Source organism: Ornithorhynchus anatinus, unplaced genomic scaffold (genome assembly GCF_004115215.2).
Source record: "Ornithorhynchus anatinus isolate Pmale09 unplaced genomic scaffold, mOrnAna1.pri.v4 scaffold_88_arrow_ctg1, whole genome shotgun sequence".
Taxonomy (NCBI): domain Eukaryota; kingdom Metazoa; phylum Chordata; class Mammalia; order Monotremata; family Ornithorhynchidae; genus Ornithorhynchus; species Ornithorhynchus anatinus.
Genome location: NW_024396941.1, coordinates 413,035 through 437,846, shown reverse-complemented (window position 1 = coordinate 437,846; position 24,812 = coordinate 413,035). Strand labels below are relative to the sequence as shown.

The 24,812-nt window shown below is 43.4% G+C and overlaps 1 protein-coding gene across 1 annotated transcript; it reads right to left on the bottom strand.

The window, feature by feature from the left end:
* Positions 1–22,909: 22,909 nt before the first annotated feature.
* On the bottom strand, positions 22,910–23,854 carry ORNANAV1R3045 (vomeronasal 1 receptor ornAnaV1R3045). The gene has a single exon (NM_001253437.2). It carries the CDS (start codon positions 23,852–23,854, stop codon positions 22,910–22,912), a length of 945 nt encoding a protein of 314 aa, NP_001240366.1.
* Positions 23,855–24,812: the final 958 nt, after the last annotated feature.

Below are 24,812 nucleotides of genomic sequence, written 5' to 3'. Positions count from 1 at the left end.
CTCTGACATTCTGGCCTCCTGTCTCTCCCCACTCCAGTCCATACTTCACTCTTCTGCCCAGATCATTTTTCTACAAAAACGTTCAGGTCAAGTTGCCCCACTTCTCAAGAAACTCCAATGGCTTCCCATCCACCCCCACATCAAATAGAAACTTCTTATTTTGGGCTTTAAAGTATTTAGTCAGCTTTCCCCCTCCTACCTCACCTCACTAATCTCCTACTAAAGCCCAGCTTGCACACTCTGCTCCTCTAGCACCAGCTTACTCATTGCACCTCAATCTCAACTATCTCACTGCTGACCCCTTTCCCACATCCTTCCCTTAGTCTGGAACTCTATTCACCTCCAAATATTCTTAAATATTCATATATATATATCCCTACTTAAAACTCACCTCCTCCAAGAGGCCTTCCCAGACTGAGCTCCCCTTCTCCCTCTACTCCCTCTACCGCCCTCCCTTCACCTCTCCGCAGCTTAACCCTCTTTTCCCCCCATTTCCCTCTGCTCCTCCCCCTCTCCCTTCCCATCCCCTCAGCACTGTACTCGTCTGCTCAACTGTATATATTTTCATCACCCTATTTATTTTGTTAATGTACATCGCCTTGATTCTATTTAGTTGCCATTGTTTTTACGAGATGTTCTTCCCCTTGACTCTATTTATTGCCATTGTTCTTGTCTGTCCATCTCCCCCGATTAGACTGTAAGCCCATCAAACGGCAGGGACTGTCTCTATCTGTTGCCGACTTGTTCATTCTAAGCGTTTAGTACAGTGCTCTGCACATAGTAAGCGCTCAATAAATACTATTGAATGAATGAATATATTCCAGACCACCACATTTAAAGCATTATTAAGGTCATATTTTCTCCTAGACGCTTTCTCTGATTAAGTCCACTTTTCCCTAGCTCTCTCTCTCTTCTGCATCATCTATGGACTTTGGACTCTGTGACCTTTGGACCTTTGATATTTGCCCCACCCCCAACTACACAGCACTTAGGTACATGTCTTTAAATCATATATTATAAATTACTAATTTATTCATATTACCATCTGCTCCCCATTCTAGACTTTGAACTCATTATGGGCAGGGTACATGTCTGTCAATTCTGTTGTACTGTACTCTTCCAAGCACTTAGTCCAGTGCTCTTCATATAGTAAGCACTCAATGAATATGATTGATTGGTTAATTTATACAGCAGGGACTTTGAGGGGAATGCAAGGTCCTCTGACTCCCAGGCTCATGCTCTACAAGACCACTAGGACACTCTGCTCCTCTCTCCTCTGACTCTTTGTTCTCCATCTGCTAATAAGTTAAAGTCTTCCAAATTTCCCCAAGACTTCTACTGATCCCACCACATCCTCCAGATGTCATCTGATCTCTCTCATTCATTAATTCAATCATATTTATTGAGCATTTACTGTGTGCAAAGCACTATAGTAAGTGCTTGGGAGAGTACAATATAATCAAAAACAGATACATTCTCTGTCTACAACAAGCTTACTCTCTGAAGGTACACATTTGGTTGCAGCTTTCTAATCTACGATTCCCTCAAGAATGAAAGTCTTCCTGTAAATCTTTTTGGTTCTGATTCCTCCAATTAAAAATTTGGTCATACCTCTGTGACATTATTTGGGATTCTCAGCCCTAAATTCCAACTGGAATAGTCCCAGAGTCATTTTGGGAGCACCCAGATCCTAGTTAGCTTCCTCTGGTTCCTAAAGAATCTACAGTTTTTCCATTCTTGAAAAAAATGGGTTTGGCAAAATTCTGCTCGGTGTATCCCCAAGTTCCTGCACACCTATCACTTCTACCAACCCTCAACTGAAGCCCTGATATCTCCCTGAAGGCTAAGAATCCCCCCGATTAGACTGTAAGCCCATCAAAGGGCAAGGACTGTCTCTATCTGTTGCCAACTTGTACATTCCAAGCGCTTAGTAGAGTGCTCTGCACATAGTAAGTGCTCAGTAAATACTATTGAATGAATGAATGAATGAATAAGAAGTGATCATGGACCTGCCTACCACTTCTGTCCTGGGCTGGCTCCAGAAAGCTCATGGAGAAAGCTCTATCCCCCCCTTCCACACCTCTCCAGGTCCACGTGTCTCCCTGGCAGCTGGAGCTTTTCCTCCAACCCTTACTATCGACAGGCACCAAGATCTGAGCTCTTAAGACTATTTAATAGTTCTTGATTTTGGTGCCAATGAGAACTAATACAGTTCAAACTGCCTTTCTCTGGATCTACTACTTTTTATGGTATTTGTTAATTACTTACTAATTACTAATTACTTACTATGTGTCAAGCACTGTTCTAAGCACTTCTCCCCATAGGACCTTCTGTACTTGCCTTTGGGCATCCCAGAAGTCTCGTTCCTTTGGTCCTTCCCCTTCTTCTCCTGGGGCATCCCAGGTTCCAGTCTCACCTTTTCCAAGTCCTTCAGATGCAGGGTCTTTCAGTGTCCTTTCCCCCCTTCAGGGGCAGGAACCTCATTTTTCTGGAGTCCTAGCCATGGGATCCCAAACCTCCATGGAATCCTAACCCTTAACTGGGATGGTCTGCAAACCATCCCTACGTCCTGTGTCTGTTCAGGGCCACAGCATTAGGTTTCTCTACATCTTGCTCCCCCAGGCACATGGCTTGCAACCTTTCACCTCCAGAATGGCCAATGGTCTTCTCCAACTAACTGCCTGCCTATCTCCCCAGTATTTCTCTCTGATTGACATCTAAATATTTACACTTCCTTCAGGGAGGGGCAACATGGAGTGACTTTCCTGGCTTTGTCCTCCCCCTCCTAAGTTGAGGGTAAAAGGAACTAGCCATTGCACCTTCCCGCCCCTTTCTCCATCCTCCCCGACCCCCGACTCTATCTGATTGGAGGGAAAATCTGCCCATTGAGCATCTCTTGTCAGTGACACAATCCCCTCTAGTTTTGATCACAGGGGGGCTGGGGGGCGGGCAGGGGGGCGACAGTGGTGAGGGGAGTGTTCACCTGATACTCAGTACCGTATCTTGCTTTTCATGGCAGCAATCATTTGGTTTCTCTGGTTTTGTGATTACCAGTTCTGTGGTCTTTCTTTAGTAAAAGAAAAACTGGTTAAAAAGGGATTTTGGAAATCGTGGGAGGCAGTTGGGAGGAGTGTGGTGGGAATGAATCTGGATATAATCACTGGAGTTTAGGATGGGAAAGGACAGAGGCATTTTTCTCCTCTTACAAACATGAAGACGTTTCAATACATTTTGATGTGAAGCAGTATTGCCTAGTGGAAAGAGCACAGGCTTCAGAGTCAGAGGACCTGGGTTCTAATCCCAGATCTGCCACTCACCTGTTGTATGTCAGTTAAGTTCTCTTTGCCTCAGTTTCATCGATTGTAAACTGGGGATTCAGTCCTACCTAGACTGTCAGCCCTATGTTGGACAGGAACCTTGTCCACCCCAATTAATTTATAGAGAAGCAGCGTGGCTCAGTGGAAAGAGCATGGGCTTTGGAGTCAGAAGGTCATGAGTTCAAATCCCGGCTCGGCCATTTGTCAGCTGTGTGACTTTGGGCAAGTCACTTAACTTCTCTGTGCCTCAGTTACCTCATCTGTAAAATGGGGATTAAGACTGTGAGCCCCACGTGGGACAACCTGATTCCCTTGTGTCTACCCCAGCGCTTAGAACAGTGCTCGGCACATAGTAAGCGCTTAACAAATACCAACATTATTATTATTATTATTATCTACCTCAGAATGAAGAACAGTGAGGGCTGTGTTGTTGTAAGAAATGGGTTATAGTGAGAGGCAGCATGGTCTATTGGAAAGAGCATGGGCCTGGGAGTCAGAGCACCTGGATTGGAATCCTGACTCCACCACTTACCTGCTATGTGACCATAGGCAAGTCACATAACTTCTCGGTCCTCAGTTTCCTCAACTGTAAAATGGGAGTTCAATACCTGTTCCCCCTCCTACTTAGACTGTGAGCTCCAGGTGGGACCTGGTTATCTTTTGTCTACCCCAGAACGTAGTACAGTGCTTAGCAGCAGTTAAAAAATACCACAATTGTTATTATCATTATTATACAAGAGGGAGGGAAAGCAGAAAATATTTTCCACCTAGGATTGGATCTAGAAGCTCCTTTCTGGAAACTTTTCTCCTGCTTCCTTATTAATCCCCATGAAAAATCCATAGTTTTCTTCCTTTCTAGGAGTCAAGAGGAGAGGGGAGGGGAGGTAGGACAAAGTTAGGGAGGGGATGCACAGTGTCAGAACCCAATCTTCTACCTCTGGGAAAATTGAGGGTCCGTGGATGGGCACTGTGGAGGTGGCTAGAGCCTGGTCCCACTCAGGGGGTGTCTAGGAATCTTCTTGTGCTTGCCCACAAATTCTCTTGATGAAACTAGGTAGGACTATGATCCAGCCTGCTTCTTCCCAACTCCCCTCCCCTTCTTCACTAGCAATGCTGAAACTGAGCCTTAAGAAAAGGAATAGTCTCTTGGTAAATCAGTCAATCAGTGGTATTAATTTAGTGCTTACTGTGTGCAGAGCACTGTACTAGGTACTTGTAAAAGTATAGAATAGTAAAGAATAGAGCTGGCAGACATGATCTCCATCCATCAAAGCTTATAGTCTACAGGAGGAGACAGACATTAAGATAAATTTCAGCTAGGGAAAACAGAAGAGAAAAAGGCTACGGAGCACATAGCAGATGAGTGCTATGGTGTTGAGGTGAGTATCAAAGTGCTTAAGAAGTACCTAGACAAGTACATAGGTGATGAAGAAGGGAGGGTGGAGAGGGGAAATGAGGACTTAGGCAAGGCCTCTTGAGGAGTAGTGATTTTAGGAGTGTTTTGAAGGTAGGGAGAGTGGTGGGCTATTGAATATGAAGTGGAATGGAATGCCAGGAAGAGGGAGGACATAGGACATATCTGGGTGCTCTCTTTCAAACTTGCATTTCCTTCTCAAAGAAGCTGTCAGGTCTCTTGTAAAGATACAACACTAGGGAAGAGTCTGCCACTATGGACACTGGTCATACGTTGGCATGGCACATTTCTGAGGAAGTATGGAGGGAAGGCAGAGGAGGAGAGGGAACTAAGGTAGGGAGAGGCTGCAGTGAAAAGAACAGAATAATAATAAAAATAACAATAATAAGAATAACTGTGTCATTTGTTAAGTGCTTACTGTGTGCTATGCAGTGTACTAAACACTGGGGTGGATACAAGTAAATCAAGTTGCACACAGTCCCTGTTCCACAGGGGGCTCACAGTCTCAATCATAATTATGGTATTTAAGTGTTTACTATGTGTCAGGCACTGTACTAAGCGCTGGGGTGGATACAAGCAAATCGGGTTGAACACAGTCCCTGACCCATGTGGGGCTCACAGTCTCAATCCCCATTTTACAGATGAAGTTCCTGAGACACGGAGAAGTAAAATGACTTGCCCAAGGTCACACAGCAGATAAATGGTGGAGCTCAGGATTAGAACCTATGACCTTCTAATTTCTAGGCCTGTGCTCTATCCACTAATCCATGCAGCTTCTTTACAGATGGAGAGGACACAGAGGAACAAGGGACTTAAGGAGCAGGGAAATAGAGAATCACAAAGGAATGGAGAAAACTGAGAATGAGAAGGGAAATTGAGGTGAACCATTCTGTGGGGCAAGAAGGTTAGAAAAAGGAGGACAGACACACACATCACCATCCAGAAAGGCCATATGTACATAGGAGGAGGGTCCCAGGGAGATAATTTTAGGGAAAGAGGCAGAAAAGTGGGCAAGTAGTAAAAAGGAGGATAAAAAAGGATATAAGCACAAGGCTTATCTAACTGGAATGGAGATCAGTTGCTACGAGGAAGGGCCTGTTGCATCTGTTCATATAGGTAAATGCTAAACCATAGAAGATGAATGAGCTTCTCTTGAGTCCCTTATTCCAGGTTCACTCTTCCAACCATGTTTCTTTCTACATCCTACAGTTCAATACAAGAACAATGTTGTTCCAGAGGAAGAATGCTATTTGGTTAGTGTCACTTACCTGGGAACGTGGAGCTGCTATTGGCTCTGAGATCACGCAACACAAATGATCACTTCACAGGTACACTTGACTTACACCTGATGTTCACAAGTTCACACACAGCACTGCCTGAGGGAAACCACAAGGAGTTTCAGGGGAAGAAGGTATGGGCAGATCCATGGTATGCTCACACTGAAAAAGTGTTGTGCAGGGCTTCAGAGGACTAGAATTTCGGTGCCAGTCCCGCTACTAATGTGCTCTGATACATTGGGAATGCCAATGCAGTCCTCTGAGCCTCCTTTAATGTCTCAGAGATGTTGAGAGAATCCATGAAATAAAAATAAGTGGAAGCTCTTTAGAAATCAAAAGTCATACAAATGGCCCTAAATGGAGCAGGGAGAAATAATCCCAATTTATGTGTGTCTTAATCCATCCACATGAGGACCTCGAAGGTAGTACTGATTCAGAGGTGTCAGTTACCCAAGGAGACACCTAGAGGATTTGAATCGTGAAATTAATGCTAGAGTCCAAGGAATGGAAGTGGGTTGATGGAGAGTACTTATATAAAATCAGAAGACTGTTGGCAGACCCTGCTTTCTTCCAGCACACTGATGAAGATCCATCTATAGAAACCAACTAGCCAGGAATTTCAGCAAAATCTTCAAGCACCCTGAGTCCTATGGTGTTAATTAGGTGAGGCCACTGAGGAGCCCAGACTAAGAGGGGAGAAGCAGGGTGGAACTCCTGGCAAACTCCCTTGGTTCCCAACACTAGATAAAGAAATGACTTGCACTTTATGACCATATATTTCTCTAGGTTTCATGACACCAGTGTTAAGATCTTCCACTAACAGAACATTTATAGCTCCACTCTGCTCCAGCAATACCTCAGTTACTATGACAAAAGGAATAGCTGAGGGATATATTAGTAATAACCTCCACAATGATGAAATCTGAAGGCCACAGTGGCCTTTAACCTCTTCAGACCCACTCCTTCCTCTTCACTTGAACAAATATCACCCTTTATAAGGCAACTGTCATATTCTGCCTTGACTACTATATCAACCTCCTCACTGAACTGAGTCTCTCCCCTCCACAGTTTAAACTGAACTCTACAGTTGTAATCATTTTTCTAAAATATTGTTCTGTGCATGTTTCTGCACAGTTTGGAAACCTTCAGTGGTTACTCATAACTCTCCACTTTGCACAGCAAATTAGCCACACTCCTTTCCCACTACATACTAGTTTGAACTCTTGAATTCTCACAGGTAAACCTACTTATTGAACTTCGATCTTGCTTCTCCCACCTCCAATCCATTGCTCTCACTATTTTTCCAGCCAGGAACTCTCTCCTTCTTCAAATCTCCCAGATCACAGCCCTCCCCATATTCAAAGCCCATCTGAAATCATGCTTCCTCCAGAAGGCAGTCCATATTTATTTTTACTTCTATCTCTTTTTATTTTTAATAAGTAGATTTTTTATAAATTTATATTATATCAATTTGTAATTTTTAAATAAATGAATATATTTATTTATATTTATTTTTACTTCTCTCTCTTCTATCCAATGATATGCCAACTGTGCACTTGGACAATCAGCATTGCCTAATGGACAGAGCACAGGCCTGGGAGTCACAAGGACCAGCGTTTAATCCCTGCTCTGCTAATTGCCTGCTGTGTGACCTTGGGCAAGTCACTTCACTTCTCTGTGCCACTATTTCTCCATCTGTAAATTGTGGGACATGGACTGCATCCGACCTGATTATCTTGCATCTACTTCAGCGCTTAATACAATGCCTGGCATATAGAGAACGCTTAACAAATATCATAAAAAAAAGAACCAACTGCAGGACTCCTGTACTTAGCAATTTACTATATCCTACTATATCCTACATATCTACCATCTCTGTTGTATTGAATGATCCCAAGAAAAGAAGTCTGAAACAGAATGGGCCTGGGATTCAGAAGATTTGGGTTCTAATCCCAGCTCCACCACTTACCTACTGTGTGACCTCAGGCTAGTCACTTAATTTATCTAGGCATCAGTTTCCTCCTTTGAAAAATGGGGGTTAAATCCTACTCTCTCCAGTTGAGACTGGGAACACTATGTGGGGCATGGACTCTGACCAAGCTGATTATCCAGCACTTAGTACAGAGCTTGGAACAGAGAAAGCACTTTATAAGTACCATAAAATAGTACTTAGTATACTGCTCAACACATAGTAATTGCTCAATTAATACCTTTGATTGATTTTCATTTTTCTTCTTCTAACTAGTCAATTATATTGTGCCTGTCTCTCCTACTACACTGTAATCTTCTTGAGGGCAGGAATCCTGCCTTCTAACTAAACTGTACTCTCCCAAACACTAATAATATGCTCTCCACACAGTTGTCATTCAATAAATGCTATTAATTGATTGATTGACTGAGGATAGAACTAAATTAAATAATTGAGAATCCGTGTTGTCTAGTGGATAGAGCATGAGCCTGGGATTCAAAGGGAGCTGGGTTCTAATTCTGACTCTGCCACTTCTCTGCTGCGTGACCTTGGGCAAGGCACTTAATTTCTCTGTGCCTCAACTACCTAATCTTTGAAATGACAATTAAGACTGTAATAATGTTAATAATGTTGGTATTTGTTAAGCGCTTACTATGTGCAGAGCACTGTTCTAAACGCTGGGGTAGACACAAGGGAATCAGGTTGTCCCACGTGGGGCTCACAGTCTTAATCTCCATTTTACAGATGAGGTAACTGAGGCACAGAGAAGTTAAGTGACTTGCCTAAAGTCACACAGCTGACAAGTGGCAATGCTGGGATTCAAACCCATGATCTCTGACTCCAAAGCCCATGCCCTTTCCACTGAGCCACGCTGCTTCTCTAAGCCCTATATGGATTGATTATCTTGTCTCTATCCTATTGTTTGGCCAGTGCCTGGCACTTCACAAATATCATTTAAAAATAAGCTTGGATGGCAGCATGCCAAACATGGGTTAGATATTAAAATGAATTTCCCTAGAATTAATTTTTTTAATAAATTAGAATGGCTGGTTGAAAAATAGAGTCCAATTTTCCAATACAATTGTAAAGAATGGTTTGATTGGCTCAGACCATTAACTAATTTAAATAGCTGAATACAACAGGGTATTGTTTTCTATTTTATTTTAGTTTGGTCTATTCTATTCAGCTCCATTCTGTTTCAGTTCAGTCCAATATATTTTATTTCCTTAATATTTCTAAATATCCTCGGGGTCCATAATATTATTGGACTCTATGATCACTCCTTACATTTTAAAACATATTTCTAGGGCTTACATTATAATATGAGACCTAGGTTCTTAAGGTCAAGTGAACACCAGATATTAGACAAAAAAAGGTAAAAGCTGGAAAAGATAACATTTTCTCAAGAATAATTATGATTACCCCTTTTCAGTTTCTCACCAGTTTATCATGTAGAAAAATCCTTATATTTAGACAAGTGCAGTGTGGCCTTGTTAAAGCGTGGATTTGGGAGTCAGAAGGCTTGCATTCTAATCCCAGCTCTTCCACTTGTTTGCTTTGCAACCTTGGCTAAGTCACTTAACTTCTATGAGCCTCAGTTGCCTTATAAATTAATCAATCACTCAATGGTATTTATTGAGTGCTTCCCATGTGCAGAACACTGTACTCTAAGAGTACAGTACAACAAAATTAGTGGATAAGCTCCCTGTCTATAACAAACACACAGTCTAGAAGGGGAGACAGACATTAATATGAATAAATAATTAATAATACATAATTCAAAGATATGTACATAAGTGTTGTGGGCCTGGGTATGGGGTGAATATCAAATGCCCAATGATCACAGATCCAAGTGCATAGATGACACAGAAGGGAGAGAGAGCGGGGAAAAAAGGGTTCAATTGGGGAAGGCCACTTGGAGGAGATATGACATTAACTATGCCTTGAAGATGGAGAGTGGTGGCATGGTGTCTGTATTGTGGAAGGGAGTTCCAGGCCAGGATGAGGACATGGAAAAGCAGTTGACAGCGAGACAGATGAGATCAGGGCACAGTGATTAAGCTGGCACTGTGGTAGGAGATTAGTGAGGTGAGGTAGGATGGGGTGAGCTGTTTGACTGCTTCCAAGCTGATGGTAAGACATTTTATCTCTTCTGTAAAATGGGGATTAAGACTGTGAGTCCCATGTGGGACATGGACTGCATCCAGCCTGATTAGCTCATATCTATTCCAGTGCTTAGTAGAGTGACTGGCACATAGTAAGAACTTTAACAAATACCATTTAAAGAAGGCATGATTAGATAAATGATTCAGAGTAGGCAGAAGTCATGTCCCTGGTATTTTTATGTAATCCATGCCAAATTGTCCCTCATTCAAGGATGAAATCAAATACTGTTAAAAGAAAATACATATGACAGGGCAGTCAGTGTTGGATCAGTGGATTCTAGAATGTCAAAACTGTAGATGCAGTTAGAGGAAGAGAGAGTTGGGGAAGAGGCCAGTTGATAGGGAGATTCTCAACTGTCAGCCAGGTGACTCTGGTGGTCTCCTGGTGAACTTTCCCAGCTGCTTTGGAGCCAGAGACATTTCTGATTTCACTTGCAATATCAAGGGGGCTGAGGAACATTCTCTTTTAGCTTAAACGTATCAATTAATTGTCTCAATGTTCCACTTCATTGCATTTTTGAAGATGACAAATTTATCAATCAATCATTCAATCAATCCATCATGTTTATTGAGTTCCTACCACGTGCAGAGCCTGTATTAGTCTCTTAGGAGAGTACAGTGGAGTTTGTAGAAACAATCCCTCCCCCCAGGAGCTTACAATCTAGTGGATGTAACAAACAATGAAGTAAATAATAGGTAAATGGGAAGTAAAATAGTTGTGCATAAGTGGTGAGGGTGGGAATGGGGGTGAGAATAGCTTCATCAGCCTTAGAAATGACTTCGTTGGTTGATAAAAATTAGAAAGATCTTTGAGGTCGAAGAATATTTATTGAACCCCCACACTCAAAACAATTCTGAACATACATGCCCAAATTACCCATCACCTCCAGGACCTGTCAACATGAAGTAGAATAACACAGAGTTCACTTAATGTGAAGCAGACCAACCTAGAACAGGAATGTCAGGGAAGTATCAACAAATTAGTCCTTCAAGTCCTTATGGGTTGGCTGGTAATAGGGCAGGCTGTGACAGAGTAGTTATACTCACTATGACAAGCTGTGGAAGGCTTTGTTAGGTCCAATGACAGGCCTGGATTTGTATATTGAATGTGGGAATTCATTTGGCAGAAATCAAAGGAGAATCTAGGAAGTGCTATGGTGACTGACTTGGAAGTTTAGCAGGGCTGAGGCCAATAATTGGTATATACTGGGGGAGTTAAACTGTATGTGCATGGGGTTGGGGGTACTGGAAATAGAAAGAGGACAGAGATGGAGGAATTACAGGCAGTGGCACAAGAGTGAAGAAAGCCCAAAGGGAGGGTGATGAGATCGGGAGTCACTGGAAACAGCAAAAAAGGCAAATGAACTGCAGCAAGAACAAGATAGGGATTGTCTCTATCTGTTGCCGAATTGTACTTTCCAAGCGCTTAGTACAGTAAGCGCTCAATAAATAAGATTGAGTGAATGAACAAGATAATCCAGCATCTCCAGAAGGGGCATAAAAATCATGGACACAAAAGCAAAGGGAGTGCTGGCTAATTCTTTGCATAACTAGGCTAACTGGGTAACTGAAGTCATTACTGTTAATATACTAGGATGCTGGGGAAGGTGGGGCCCAAATTTGTCAGAGTTTTCTTTCAGGTACCCCACACAACTTTGACAGAGGGCAGTTGCTGGCAACAGGAAGAATGAAGAATGGGCTCAGTTTGGAATGACCAGGCTAGGAAGAGCACCTCATGGAAGCAGAGAGTAGTGTTACTGACTCCGAAACGGAGCTGCAGGTGGAGACTTGATAACCGAACAATTAACGAGCTAAGTTAAGAGAACATCTAACGCAAGGGCATGGAGGAGAATCTTGCCTCCCCAGGATCCTTCACCAGCTCTCCTCCAGGCTACTAATAATAATGTTGGTATTTGTTAAGCACTTACTATGTGCCGAGCACTGTTCTAAGTTCTGGGGTAGACATAGGGGAATCAGGTTGTCCCACATGGGGCTCACAGTCTTAATCCCCATTTTACAGATGAGGCACAGAGAAGTTAAGTGACTTGCCCACAGTCACACAGCCGACAAGTGGCAGAGCTGGGATTCGAACTCATGAGCCCTGACTCCAAAGCCCGTGCTCTTTCCACTGAGCCATGCTGCTTCTCCAAGGACTCTCCATCCTGACCCATCTTCCACAATTCCTGAAGTACAAAGAAAAACAGCCACAACATGGCATCGCCTCTGCAGAACCTGCTGCTGTAATGGTCACAGTGGCTGCTGATGTGATTGTGGACTCTGAACCAAGAGAAGCCTGAAATTCTGCTCCTCTTGCCCCAGTAGGAGAAGCAGCATGGCTTAGTGGAAAGAGCCTGGGCTTGGGAGTCAGAGGTCATGGGTTCTAATTCCACTTCTGCCACTTAGCTGTGTGAATTTGGGCAAGTCACTTAACTTCTCTGGGTCTCAGTTCCCTCATCTGTAAAATGGGGATGAGGTCTGTGAGCCCTACTTGGGACACCCTGATTACTTTGTATCTCCCAAAGCTTAGAACAGTGCTTTGCACATAGTAAGCCCTTAACAAATGCCATTATTATTATCATTATTATTAATATCCAACTGTATTTTATGTCCTCCTGTCGTCACAGTGGGGTTTTTTTTTTTTGTTACATCTCTCCTTATCAATCACCAGTCCTCTCTCTCTCCCTTTTAATTTTTGATTGTGAGCCTCTTAGGGAATATGAGCCATGTCTATTTCCCAGCTGTGTATCTTTTTCCAGCTCTTCATTGCTCTGTGCTCAGTGAGCACTTAATAAATAAATGCTGTTATTATTTCTACAACTACAATTAAAATGACAGAAAGGACACCAATCATGTGAGCATTGTGAAGAACACTGGAGAAACTGTGTATCAGGGAAGGATTGTTGCCTAATGGAGAGAGCATGGGCCTGGAAGTCAAAGGTCCAAGGAGCCAACCCTGACCCTGCCAGGGGTCTGCTGTGTGACCTTGGGCAAGTAATAATAATAATAATGTTCGTATTTGTTAAGCACTTACTATGTGCCAAGCACTGTTCTAAGCGCTACAGTAGATACAGGGTAATCAGGTTGCCCCACGTGAGGCTCACATTCTTAATCCCCATTTTACAGATGAGGTAACTGAAACACCGAGAAGTTAAATGACTTGCCCAAAGTCACTCAGCTGGCAGGTGGGGGGTCAGGATTAGAACCCATGACCTCTGACTCCTAAGCCTGTGCTCTTTCCACTGAGCCACAAGTGTTTTAACCTTGCTGTTCCTCAGTTTCCTCAACTATAAAATGGGGATGCAATACCCGTTCTCTCTCCTACTCAGACTGTGGGACAAGGGACTGTGTGGGACAGGACCTGTGTCCATTCTGATTGGATCTACTCCAGCACTTGGAACAATGTTGGGCACATAGTAGAAACTTAACAAATATCATAATAAATCTATTAAAACAAATACAGGTCCAGATGCCTAATTAACTTGTATCTACCCCAGTGCTAGAATAGTGAAATAGCATGGCCTAGTGGATAGAGCATGGGCCTCGGAGTCAGAAGAACATAATAATAATAATGTTGGTATTTGTTAAGCGCTTACTATGTGCAGAGCACTGTTCTAAGCGCTGGGGTAGACACAGGGGAATCAGGTTGTCCCACGTGGGGCTCACAGTCTTAATCTCCATTTTACAGATGAGGTAACTGAGGCACAGAGCAGTCAAGTGACTTGCCCACAGTCACACAGCTGACAAGTGGCAGAGCTGGGATTCAAACTCATGACCTCTGACTCCAAAGCCCGTGCTCTTTCCACTGAGCCATGCTGCTTCTCCTAATCCCGGCTGCACCATTTGCCTGCAGTGTGATCTTTGTGATCTTGGGCAAGTCACTTCAATTTTCTGTGACTCATTTGCCTCAGCTGTAAAATGGGAATTACCACTGTGGGCCCTATGTGGGACGGGACTGCGTCCAACCTGATGAGTTTCTATCTATCCCAGTGTTTGGTAGAGTGTCTGGCACATAGCAAATGCTTAACAAATACTATTAGAAAGTATTTTGCCCATAGTAAATGCTTAACAAATGCCATAATAGATACGTTTTAATAAATACAGGCCAAGGTGCAAAAATAACAGAATGCTCTAAGCAAACTCACTGAACTTCACTTGCATGTGGCTGAGATCCTAGGAGGATGGTATTTTGGCTAGAGGAAGGTGGCATGAGTACCCCAGGAGAAAAAATTGTCAAACTCTGAGTGTATGTTCTAGATGACTCCCACTTTTGAGAAATTGAGATTAAATTTGCACCCAATTAGATTTGCACCCAAGGGCAATTATGGTAATAATGATGATGGTGATTATGATGCTGGGATGGCTTGTTATAGAAGTGCAACACATAAATCTGGTAAAATGGCCAATCCCAAACCACGGCAGTGATCAGCAATCGAACCTGTACAGGTCCTCTTTTCTGCTAGCAGTGAGGTGCCTGGCCCCACATCCCTATAATGCTAGACTCTATGGATCACTCAGGGTCCAAAGCAGATGGGTGAGCAAATTGAAGAGAAAACATTTATTTGAGCCAACATCTACAAGGGATGATTTTGGCTTTCGGAATGAAAAATACACTGAGAAAAAAATGAGAAGAGAGATTGGCCAGGAGTTCTGTAGAAGAAGGGACAAGCTCATAGGTTTTGGTGTCTGATATAGAGCCCCAGAATCCTGGGAATCACAGAATGTGTTTACCACCTTCTCTCCTTGCTAGCTCCCAACAGAGCAGGGCAGTACGGTGTCCCAGTACAGAAAAGCTTCCTTTTTGCTTCTACATCTAGTTATCACTCTCCTCCCTGTAAAATAGCAGGCAGGGGGAGATGGGGAAGAAGAATCATCAACAGAAGAACAGGTAGACAGTAAAGGGAGTTACAACCTTTAAGGTCTTCAGTGAACTAGCTCTTGATCCAGGTAATGTTAATGACCAAAGAAATTTGCTAGAATTCACAGGATAGGCTCTGGCTGGGCGTGGGTTCCTGACACACCTCAAAAGTCTTCCCAGAATATAGAACAGACTCAGTGTGACCCAGAAGTGTCTAGTACATCCCCAGATCTCTCAATATACTGGCAGGGAGAACCAGGCGGGTCTGAGAGGCTTTAGGGGTCCTCAACTGAATCTGGTCCTAAATTAAAATTTGCTTTGCTTCTCTAACTTATAACTCGTTTTTCTTCATAATCCTATGCTTAAATTCTTGCCTTTAAAACTGATTTTTTTCCTTTCCTTTCCTTTTAATGGCATTTTTAAATTTCCCCACCTAAATTTGCACAAATTTAGTCTCATTTTATTGTTGCTCTTTTAAAATATTTCTTTTGAATTAACTTGGGCTTTCTAAAATTCCTCTGCATGAATTTGCCTGAAATCACCAAAATACAACTTCATGCTTTCTTTCATTTTTTCATTTTTCTTTCAAGCTTTTACTTCTTAAAATTCTTTCCCTCACATTAACATTGACATTTACTGTTGGTACTGGTAATCTATTAATTTATTTCCCGCCTCTTAAGAGATGCTGAGAGAGAGAGAGAAGGAGAGAGAGAGAGTGGGCCCAAGAAGAGTTAAGCTTACCTGCTGTAAAAATTCACCTTGGAAAGTTTCCAAATAACTGGGTGTGACTTTTTTTCCATGGAAGTGTCACAACACTATAGATTTTAATTTTTGTATTATTTTTAGTTTTATTATTTTTATTATTGCGATTGTTTATTTTTATTTTTAAATAAATTATTTTCCCTTTATTTTGTTTAAAGTTTTTTAATGGTATTTATAAAGCACTTACTACGTGTCAAGCTCTGTTCTAAGCATTCAGGTAGGTACAGATTAATTAGTTGGGACACAATCTCTATCCCTCAAGAGGCTCTCAGTCAAGTAGGAGATTCTCAGGTATTGAATCCCCATTTTATAGTTGAGGAAACTGAGGCAACGAAAGTATGTGGTAAGTGCTTACTGTGTGACAAGCACTGGGCTAAAAGTTGAGGTTGATAAAATACAGTTAGATCAGATAACAGTCCCTATCTTTCAGGGGGCTCATATTCTAAGGGGTAGGGAAAACGGATGTATAATCTCCATTTTGCATATGAGGAAACAAGCAAATAGAGGTTAAATGACTTGCCCAAGGCCACACAATAGGCAAGAGGCAGAACTGGGGTTGAATCTAGGTCCCCTATGCTTTTTACATTAGGTGATTGTCCATCCCCAAAAGCAGTAGGTCTTTATCCTGTAACATGTAGTGTTGGTCAGGAAATTTAGTACTTTTCCCCAAGGTTGTGCAGGGATCTACTAGGGAATCCCAAGGTTTAATTATTGAATATGCTCATCTACCCAACTGATAATTACCAGGGCTTAAAGTTCCAAAGTGCATTTTTGTTTGTTTACAGATTTCTAATTCTTGAGTCTGTGTCAGGGAACCTAGAAACCAATTGAGAATAGCACTTATTATGTCTTTTCTATAATTAAAGGTGAAAGAGTGTTTGGAAATTATGACCACAGTAGAGGCAAAGCAAATCAAACCACGGTCCAAACCTATGGCCACACCGAAGTCAGAGACAATGTATATTTCAGAACAAGAGACTTTCAGTAAAAGTGGAGATGTCACAAATGAGCTCCTGGATCCTGTTGGATTCACAGAAGCTTAATGGTAGTGTCCCAGCTTAATACATTGCTCCAAACAGGATCCCAGTGAACCAGGAAGTAGCTGCCATCTTCTCGCAGGCCCCTCTCTTTATTATAACCTCGTAGTGCAGGGCAGCAGATAGCAACATAGGACATCACCTGAGGACACACGTCTCAGAAGAACCAAACACAATCTCCAAAAATTCCTAGCTACACAGCCCACATAAAGATAAAGTGGTTGCTCAAGGAGTTGATGATAAATCTAGGGACTGTTGACTAAGATTTAACAGAGATTGAGGAAGGACAAGTTCTTCAGGAAGAAGTACATGGGGGTATGGAGGGCTCAGGTCAAGGGTGGTGATGGTAGTGGTGAGGAGAGTCCCTGTCAGGGCTGCCAGGTAGAGCAGGAGGAACAGTATGGCATGAAACAGCTGCAGCCCCCTGATGTCAGAAAACACTGTGAGGGAAAATTCAATCATTCTGTCCTTTTTGTGGGAGAACCTACAGTTAGCCAGATAAGACACAGAGAATAGGCATATTTTGAAAAGGGAAATCAGAAAAATCTTCCTGTGAGTGTTTGGATCAGATCTCCTTGTTTCAATACCTTGAATTGCATCAGTTTTCCTACCACTCTCAGAATAAACCCAGAAAAAGTGAAATATTAACTGATCTCTTTGAAGTTCTAGATGTTGCTCTGATAGAGCACTAGCCCAGACCTTTACTTTCTATGAATTGTAGTTTCTGAAAGAAGGTTTTATTTTCTATTCCTGTTTTAGGAAAGGAAAACAGTATTCTGTCTCCTGGGAAGTATAGTTTCTGAGTTTCAAACCCCTGCACCTGCTCTGCCCAAACAGCCCCTTGATAAATCTTTCCTCAAATTTTTGGATTCAGTTTGGTCATTTCTCTTGGGCCTTTGAATGGAGAAGTACAATCCTCAGGGCCTGAAGGCTTCTAGCCTCCTCTAGATTTTTGATTGATGAAGACAGCTTGGGGGCCGAGGTAGCTTGGACCAGTTGGACACTGTACCGTTTGCACCTCATGTAAAAAACATGTTAAACTTAATGCCCTTCAGTATATCACTTCTTGTGACCCATAGGGGCCTGGGCGGGATGTCTTTTAAGAGCTGAAGACAGTGGAACTGTAACTGGTAGGTTAGAGCCATCATGTGGAAGAAGCTCAATGTAGCGGTCAACAAGCATAGGATAAATGTTGGGGGGAAACACCTGTTGCTGCAGCTCACTGTTTTGTCAGAGATCCCATTGACCTTGGGTTGAGGGCTTAACAGAAGCAGGATTCATTACTATTGATGTTTTCTGTATGGTAATACAGTCTTTCTTACTGTGATACTGAGTATCGTGGTAAAGTTTCAGTCAGTAAAGCTGTCATGAATCCCCCCTGATCCTAATAGACCTTACTGAGATGTAACATAAATGGTGTCAAAAGTGGGATTCTGTGTTTCAGATTTTGCGGCTGATTATACTCATGATCCCCCCCTCTCTCTTTCTCTCTCTGGAGGATTCCTCTCGCATTTTGGATTTTATCCTCCAGTTATTTCCTACCCTCGTTTGTCAGTATATTGCATGCTCTTACTAAGTGATTTGGATTATTTGATGGAAATGGAGACCCTCTCAGAAGAGTGTAGAGAGCTAGTGAAGAAAAATGGATGGAATGTCATTTGCTGGGACAGTGAATGGCTAAAGGGAGTATGAGGAATCAGGAAGCCTTAAAGGCAGAATTAGAAGCGTGGCAGAAGTTGGCTAAGATTAAGCCTGGAAAGGGAACGGAAGTGGGTAGAGGAGAAATTGAAAATTCACAAGCCTGCCGAAACCATGCAGAGGAAAGAAAGGGAGCCGCGGAACCATACGTGGGTGCCTGGCAAGTAAACTCTTAGGTCTTAAAGGAGCGGGTGGCCAATTTGGAAAGGACCCAAGAGCCCTTGGTGAAGCATTCATTAGAACAACCTGGACAGAAGCCAGTTACCCCGGTGGACGGGGTGGCAAATGAAAAGACAGGGATACAGATATGGAGAAACAGCATGGCCTAGTGGAAAAACCATGGACCTGGGAGTCAGAGGGTATGCGTTCTAATCCAGGCTCTGCCATGTGCCTGTTGCACGGCCTTGTGCAAGTCACTTAACTTCTCTCGGATTCAGTTCCCTCATCTGTAAAATGGTGATTAGGTCCTCCTCCCTACAACTTAGATTGTGAGCCCCATGAGAGACAAGGACTGTGTCCAACCCAGTGAACATCCACCCCTGTGCTTATAACAGTTCTAAACACGTAGTAAGTGCTTAAAAAATACCTCATGTAAAAAAAGTAAGATGAAAGGCCAAGCATGCCAAATGAGTAAAAGACCCTCTGTAGAGGAAAAGACACTGTCACCTGAGAAAGAGAAGAACCTGATAGGAAGTGTGGAAGACAAAATATACTATAAACTTCTAGTTAAAACTAGTTGAGACCAGGCAGCAGGGATCCCTCAAGGAGTTCAAAGAACAACAAGGCAAGGGGAAGGGGAAGCCACCTGATCAGCCCTCTGGCTATAAATAAGGGAATCAGTCAACCTGTATTGAGTTCTCTCTTGCTGTTTGTCAGGTTGAGAAGCTCCCTTTGAAGTGAACCCAAAGTAAGGAGGGAAAGTAGCAATCAAGTTTATTTTTGTACCAACCATGGGGCTCAGGTTTTTTAACTATGGTAGAGGGAGGAAGGGGTAGAGGGGAGAACATTTTAGAAGCTCTTGGCCACCAGGGATAGCTTTCCCCATAAGTTCCAGAATCTGAGCAGGACCCTGCTCACTGCACCAAGATGCTAGTTTCAGTTGATGAATGCTGCAAAGCTGCACTGAGGAGATACTCAGAGGCTGCAAGAAGCAATTTTATTACCATCACATATCAAGGAAGGGCACCACAACAGTAGCAGTCTGATGAACATACCCTCCGTAATTCCTGTAGAATCCATCCCTATAGGTACAATCCACTCACCTAATTACACCCTCCTTCAAGTCCATTGGTTGCCAGTGTTTCTTCCGGGTGTCTCTTGGACTTCTCCACCATCTGTGACCTATCATTTCATGCTACCCTCATGCTCAATCCTCTCATCTGATCTGGTAGGTGGTTTCCTTGTGCTGGCCTCTGCCCATCCACCTGGTCACTTTGTTGCCTCCATAAATTTCAAACAAGCCTCATTCCAGTCACCCCTCCCTTCAACTATAAATCCACCACCCTTATATAGAGCCCTTCACGACTCCAGCAGTCTGAACACTAATTCCCCCGAAAGCCCAGCCTATAGTTACAAACTACACAGCATAAGATTACAAGCATTTTGGTTGCATACCCTTATAATAATGATGATAATAATAATAATGGTGATATTTGTTAAGCACAATGTGCCATACACTGTGCTAAACATAGGGTAGGTAAAAGCTAATCGGGTTCGTCACAGTCCCTATCCTACAGTGGGCTCATGTTCTTAACCCCCATTTTATGAATGAGGTAACAAGCACAGAGAAGTTAAGTGACTTGCCCAAGATCACACAGCAGACAAGTAGCGGATCCAGGGTTAGAACTCAGGTCCTCCTGACTCCCAGGCCCATGTTCTATCCATTAGGCCATGCTGTTTCTCAGTTTGAAGTGCTAGCAAGGCATCTATGTGGAGATGTCTTGCAGACAAGAGGAAATATGGGATTGTAGCTAAAGGTGAGAAGTTGCTGATGTACAGGTAGATTTGGAAATCATCTTCATAGATTTGAGAGTTAAACTAGTGGTCAGTGGTTTTAGTTTGATATGAAGAGGAACATCTCCACTTGGATATCTGCCTGACACCTAAAATTCAACGTTTAAGACTGAACTCCTTATCTTCCCTCCCAAGCCCTGTCCTCTCCCTGACTTTCCCGTCACTGTTGATGACATTACCATCCTTCCCATCTCACAAGCCTGCAACCTTGGTGTCATCCTTGACTCTGTTCTCTCATTCACCACACATATCCAATCTGTCACGAAAACCTGCTGCTCTCACCTTCACAACATTGCCAAGATCCGCCCTATCTTCTCCATCCAAACCGCTTCCGCATTAGTACGATCACTCATCCTATCCCGCCTGGATTACTGCATCAGCATCGTTTCTGATCTCCCAACTTCCTGTCTCTCTCCACTTCAGTCTATACTTCACTCTGCTGCCCGGATTATCTTTCTACAGAAACGCTCTGGGCATGTCACCCCACTTCTTAAGAATCTCCAGTGGTTGCCTATCAACCTTCACATGAAGAAAAAACTCCTCACTATTGGCTTCAAAGCTCTCCATCACCTTGCCCCCTCCTACCTCACCTCCTTTCTCTCCTTCTATAGCCCAGCTCGCACACTCCGCTCCTCTGCTGCTAACCTCCTCACTGTGCCTCCTTTTCACCCGTCCCGCCATCGACCTCCGCCCAAGTCCTACCTCAGGCCTGGAATGCCCTCCCTCCTCACCTCCACCAAACTAGCTCTCTTTCCCACCTTCAAAGCCCTACTGAGAGCTCACCTCCTCCAGGAGGCCTTCCCAGACTGAGCCCCCCTTTTCCTCTGCTCCCCCCACCACCATCACCCCAATCCCTCCCTCTGTTCTATCCCCTTCTCCACCCCACAGCACTTGTGTATATTTGTACATATTTATTATTCTATTTATTTTATTAATGATGTGCATATATCTATAATTCTAGACTGTCAGCCCCCGATTACACTGTAAGCCCGTCATTGGGCAGGGATTGTCTCGATCTGTTGCCGAATTGTACATTCCAAGCACTTAGTACAGTGCTCTGCACATAGTAAGTGTTCAATAAATACTATTGAATGAATGAATTTATTTTGATGTTAACGATGCCTGTCGACTTGTTCTGTTATGTTGTCTGTCTCCCCCTTCTAGTCTGTGAGCCCGTTGTTGGGTAGGGATTGTCTCTATCTGTTGCCAAATTGTACTTTCCAAGTGCTTAGTACAGTGCTCTGCACACAGTAAGCGCTCACATAAATACTATTGAATGAATGAATGAATGGTAATCACCGAAGGTTTTTGAGTGGAGAGATATTTTCAGAATAGCAGTTTGGAAAGATAATCCAGCACAGCAGAATGAGGTTTAGACTAGAGAGGGAAGAGGCTAGAAGCAGGAAGATAAATGGTAATAATTATGGTATTTGTTAATCACTTACTGTGTGCCAAACACTGTTCTAAATGCTGGGATAGATACAAGGTAATCAGGCTGACCCACGTGGGGTTTACAGTCTTAATCCCCATTTTACAGATGAGGTAACAGAGGCACAGAGAAGTAAAGTGGCTTGTCCAAGGTCACACAGCAGACAAGTGGCAGAGCTGGGATAATAATAATAATAATGTTGGTATTTGTTAAGCGCTTACTATGTGCCGAGCACTGTTCTAAGCGCTGGGGTAGACACAGGGGAATCAGATTGTCCCACGTGGGGCTCACAGTCTTAATCCCCATTTTACAGATGAGGTAACTGAGGCACCGAGAAGTTAAGTGACTTGCCCAAAGTCACACAGCTGACAAGTGGTAGAGCCGGGGTTCGAACCCATGACCTCTGACTCCAAAGCCCGTGCTCTTTCCAGTGAGCCACGCTGCTTCTTTAGTAGTAGTAGTCTAGCCAGTATACGAAGAATAGCTAGATTAGGACTGTGGTCATTTGGATAATAATGAGAGTTGCGCTATTTGTTAAGCATTTACTATGTGCCAGGACACATACATGCAGTGTACCTGTACTAAGCGCTGGGGTGGACACAAGCAAATTGGGTTGGACACAGTCTCTGTCCCACGTGGGGATCACAGTCTTGATCCCCATTTGATATATGAGGGAACCGAGGTACAGAGAAATGAAGTGACTTGCCCGGGGTCACCCAGCAGACAAGTGGCAGAGCTGGGATTAGAACCCATGACCTTCTGACTCCCAGGCCCAAACTCTATCCAGGTGGTTTAGTGCAAAGATTGGGCTGACATGTCTCCCTGACAACAGGTAGGATGGGGCCTAGCTAGATGAGGAATTTACAGAGCTTGGCCAGCCAAGCATGGTCTCTAACTCAATGGGGCACATCTGTGAGTCTGCAGTTCCCAGGACTCTCTGATTTGATCACCCCAGGACACAGGGAATGAGCATTCATTTTCCTGGGACCGGGGAGAGGTCAGTGTCACAAACAGGTAAATTCTTCTTCCTGAAGTTTCTCATCCTCCTATTGCTAAGAATCATCAAGAATGGACTTATAGCCGAGAAAGTGAATGTCAAAATCATGTGTGTGTTCAGAAGCAGAGGCAAATTACTTCTAATGTTGATTAAAACACTCAGAGTGATGGTCTCCCGTACATACAGAAGGATGTAGAGGGTCACAAGGGCAAGAACACATCTGACTGCTCTGACCTCGGGCATCTCCCTGGAGGAGTGGCCAGATCCATGAAGATGGTGGACCTGACGGTGGTGTCTGTGCAGGAGAAGCACCATGTAACCACTGGACCCACTCATGAGCCCCACAAGAAACAGATCCCTAAAGGAGAGCACAATTGCATTGACCAGGGTGGTTATTGCTCTAATGCTAGTAGAGGAACAGTATTTCAGAATGTTGACAGTTTGTCTACTTGTGCTGTTCTGGGGACCTGTCACCAGTATGGGTGCAGTAACATCCACCAGCAGATTGAGGATCCAGGAGAGAAGACAGGTTGGGGTGATACTCTTGGGTAATTTAGCTTTAAGTCCTGCCCATTGGGAGGTGCTGGGACTGACGGTGACAGCCTGGAAGATGCTCAAGAGGCAGGTGGTGCAGATGGCCAGGCCTCGGGACAGTCTGTACAAGTAAAGGAGGGTTTTACAACCAATATCACCCAGGAAATTTCTCATTCCCCAGGCTGACAGGATGTCTGGGATGCCCTTGGACAGAAGGGTCATGGTGTTGGCCACAGCCAGGTGGGCAAGGATCAGATCTGAGGACTTTATCTTTTTGTTGGCAGAGACCAGGAAGATGAAACCCAGAAGGAGGAACACATTCCCTAAAACCCCGAAGCTGATCTCCAGTAGGATCAGTATCCCAAAAATTATCTCTGTGGAATCCATCCTTTGGATTCACCATCAGAACCGGAAAAGTCTTGCTGCAGGGCAAACTGCTGGGCCTGGGAGAAGGGAGGCAGCATTCGTTAGAACAGCCAGTCCATGTCAAGGCTCAAGCCACGTTCCAAACAGCCAAAGCTTGTCCAAACTCTAAAGGTTGTTCTCAGCTTCCACATATCTCTTGATAGACATTGACTCTTCCCACCTTCAAAACCTTACTAAAAACATATTTCCTCCAAGAGGCCTTCCCTGATGAAGCCCTCATCTCCTCTTCTCCCACTGCCTTTCATGCTGGTCTTTCATTAGGATTTGCATTCTTTATTTAACCCCTCTCCAGTCCCATAGCAACTAAGTACCTATCAATAATTGAATTTATTTATTTTTGTTAATTTCTGTCTCCCCATGTAGACTGAAAGTTTGTTTTGAGCAGGGAATGTGTCTACCAACTCTGTTATATTGTATTCTCTCACGCTCTCAGTTCGGTACTCTAATCACAGTAAGCTCTCAATACATACACTTGATTGATTGTTGATAGACCTTGTTTTCTTGTCTTGTTATTTAGCAAGAAGAGGTGCATCACCACATTTAGCTTGGCCTCGGGTCGATTGGACAGGTTGGACCAAAGGATTATCCTCTTCGAACTGTGGTAAATCTATCCTCTATTCCTCTGTTTCTGTGGGATAAAGCAAAAAACAACACAAGTAAGGCCTTCAGCCCAGGTCTGGGACCCTCCTGCTTTCAGGATCTGTGGAGAATGAAATATTCCTCCATTAGCCCAAGGAGTGGGTTCAGAGTGAGCATTCTGACTATAATTAGTAAATCCCTAGGGGACAGGGAGTGTGTTTCATTATTTCTTCTGTACTCTCCCAAGAACTTATCACAAATGCTTTGTACACAGTAGATGCTCAATAAATGCTATTGACTGATTGAGTCAATTCCCCCCAATTTAGACTTGTTCCCAACA

Excerpts from the sequence above, each read along its gene's own strand:
- ORNANAV1R3045 (NM_001253437.2), bottom strand. The coding sequence starts at position 23,854 with ATGGATTCCACAGAGATAATTTTTGGGATACTGATCCTACTGGAGATC.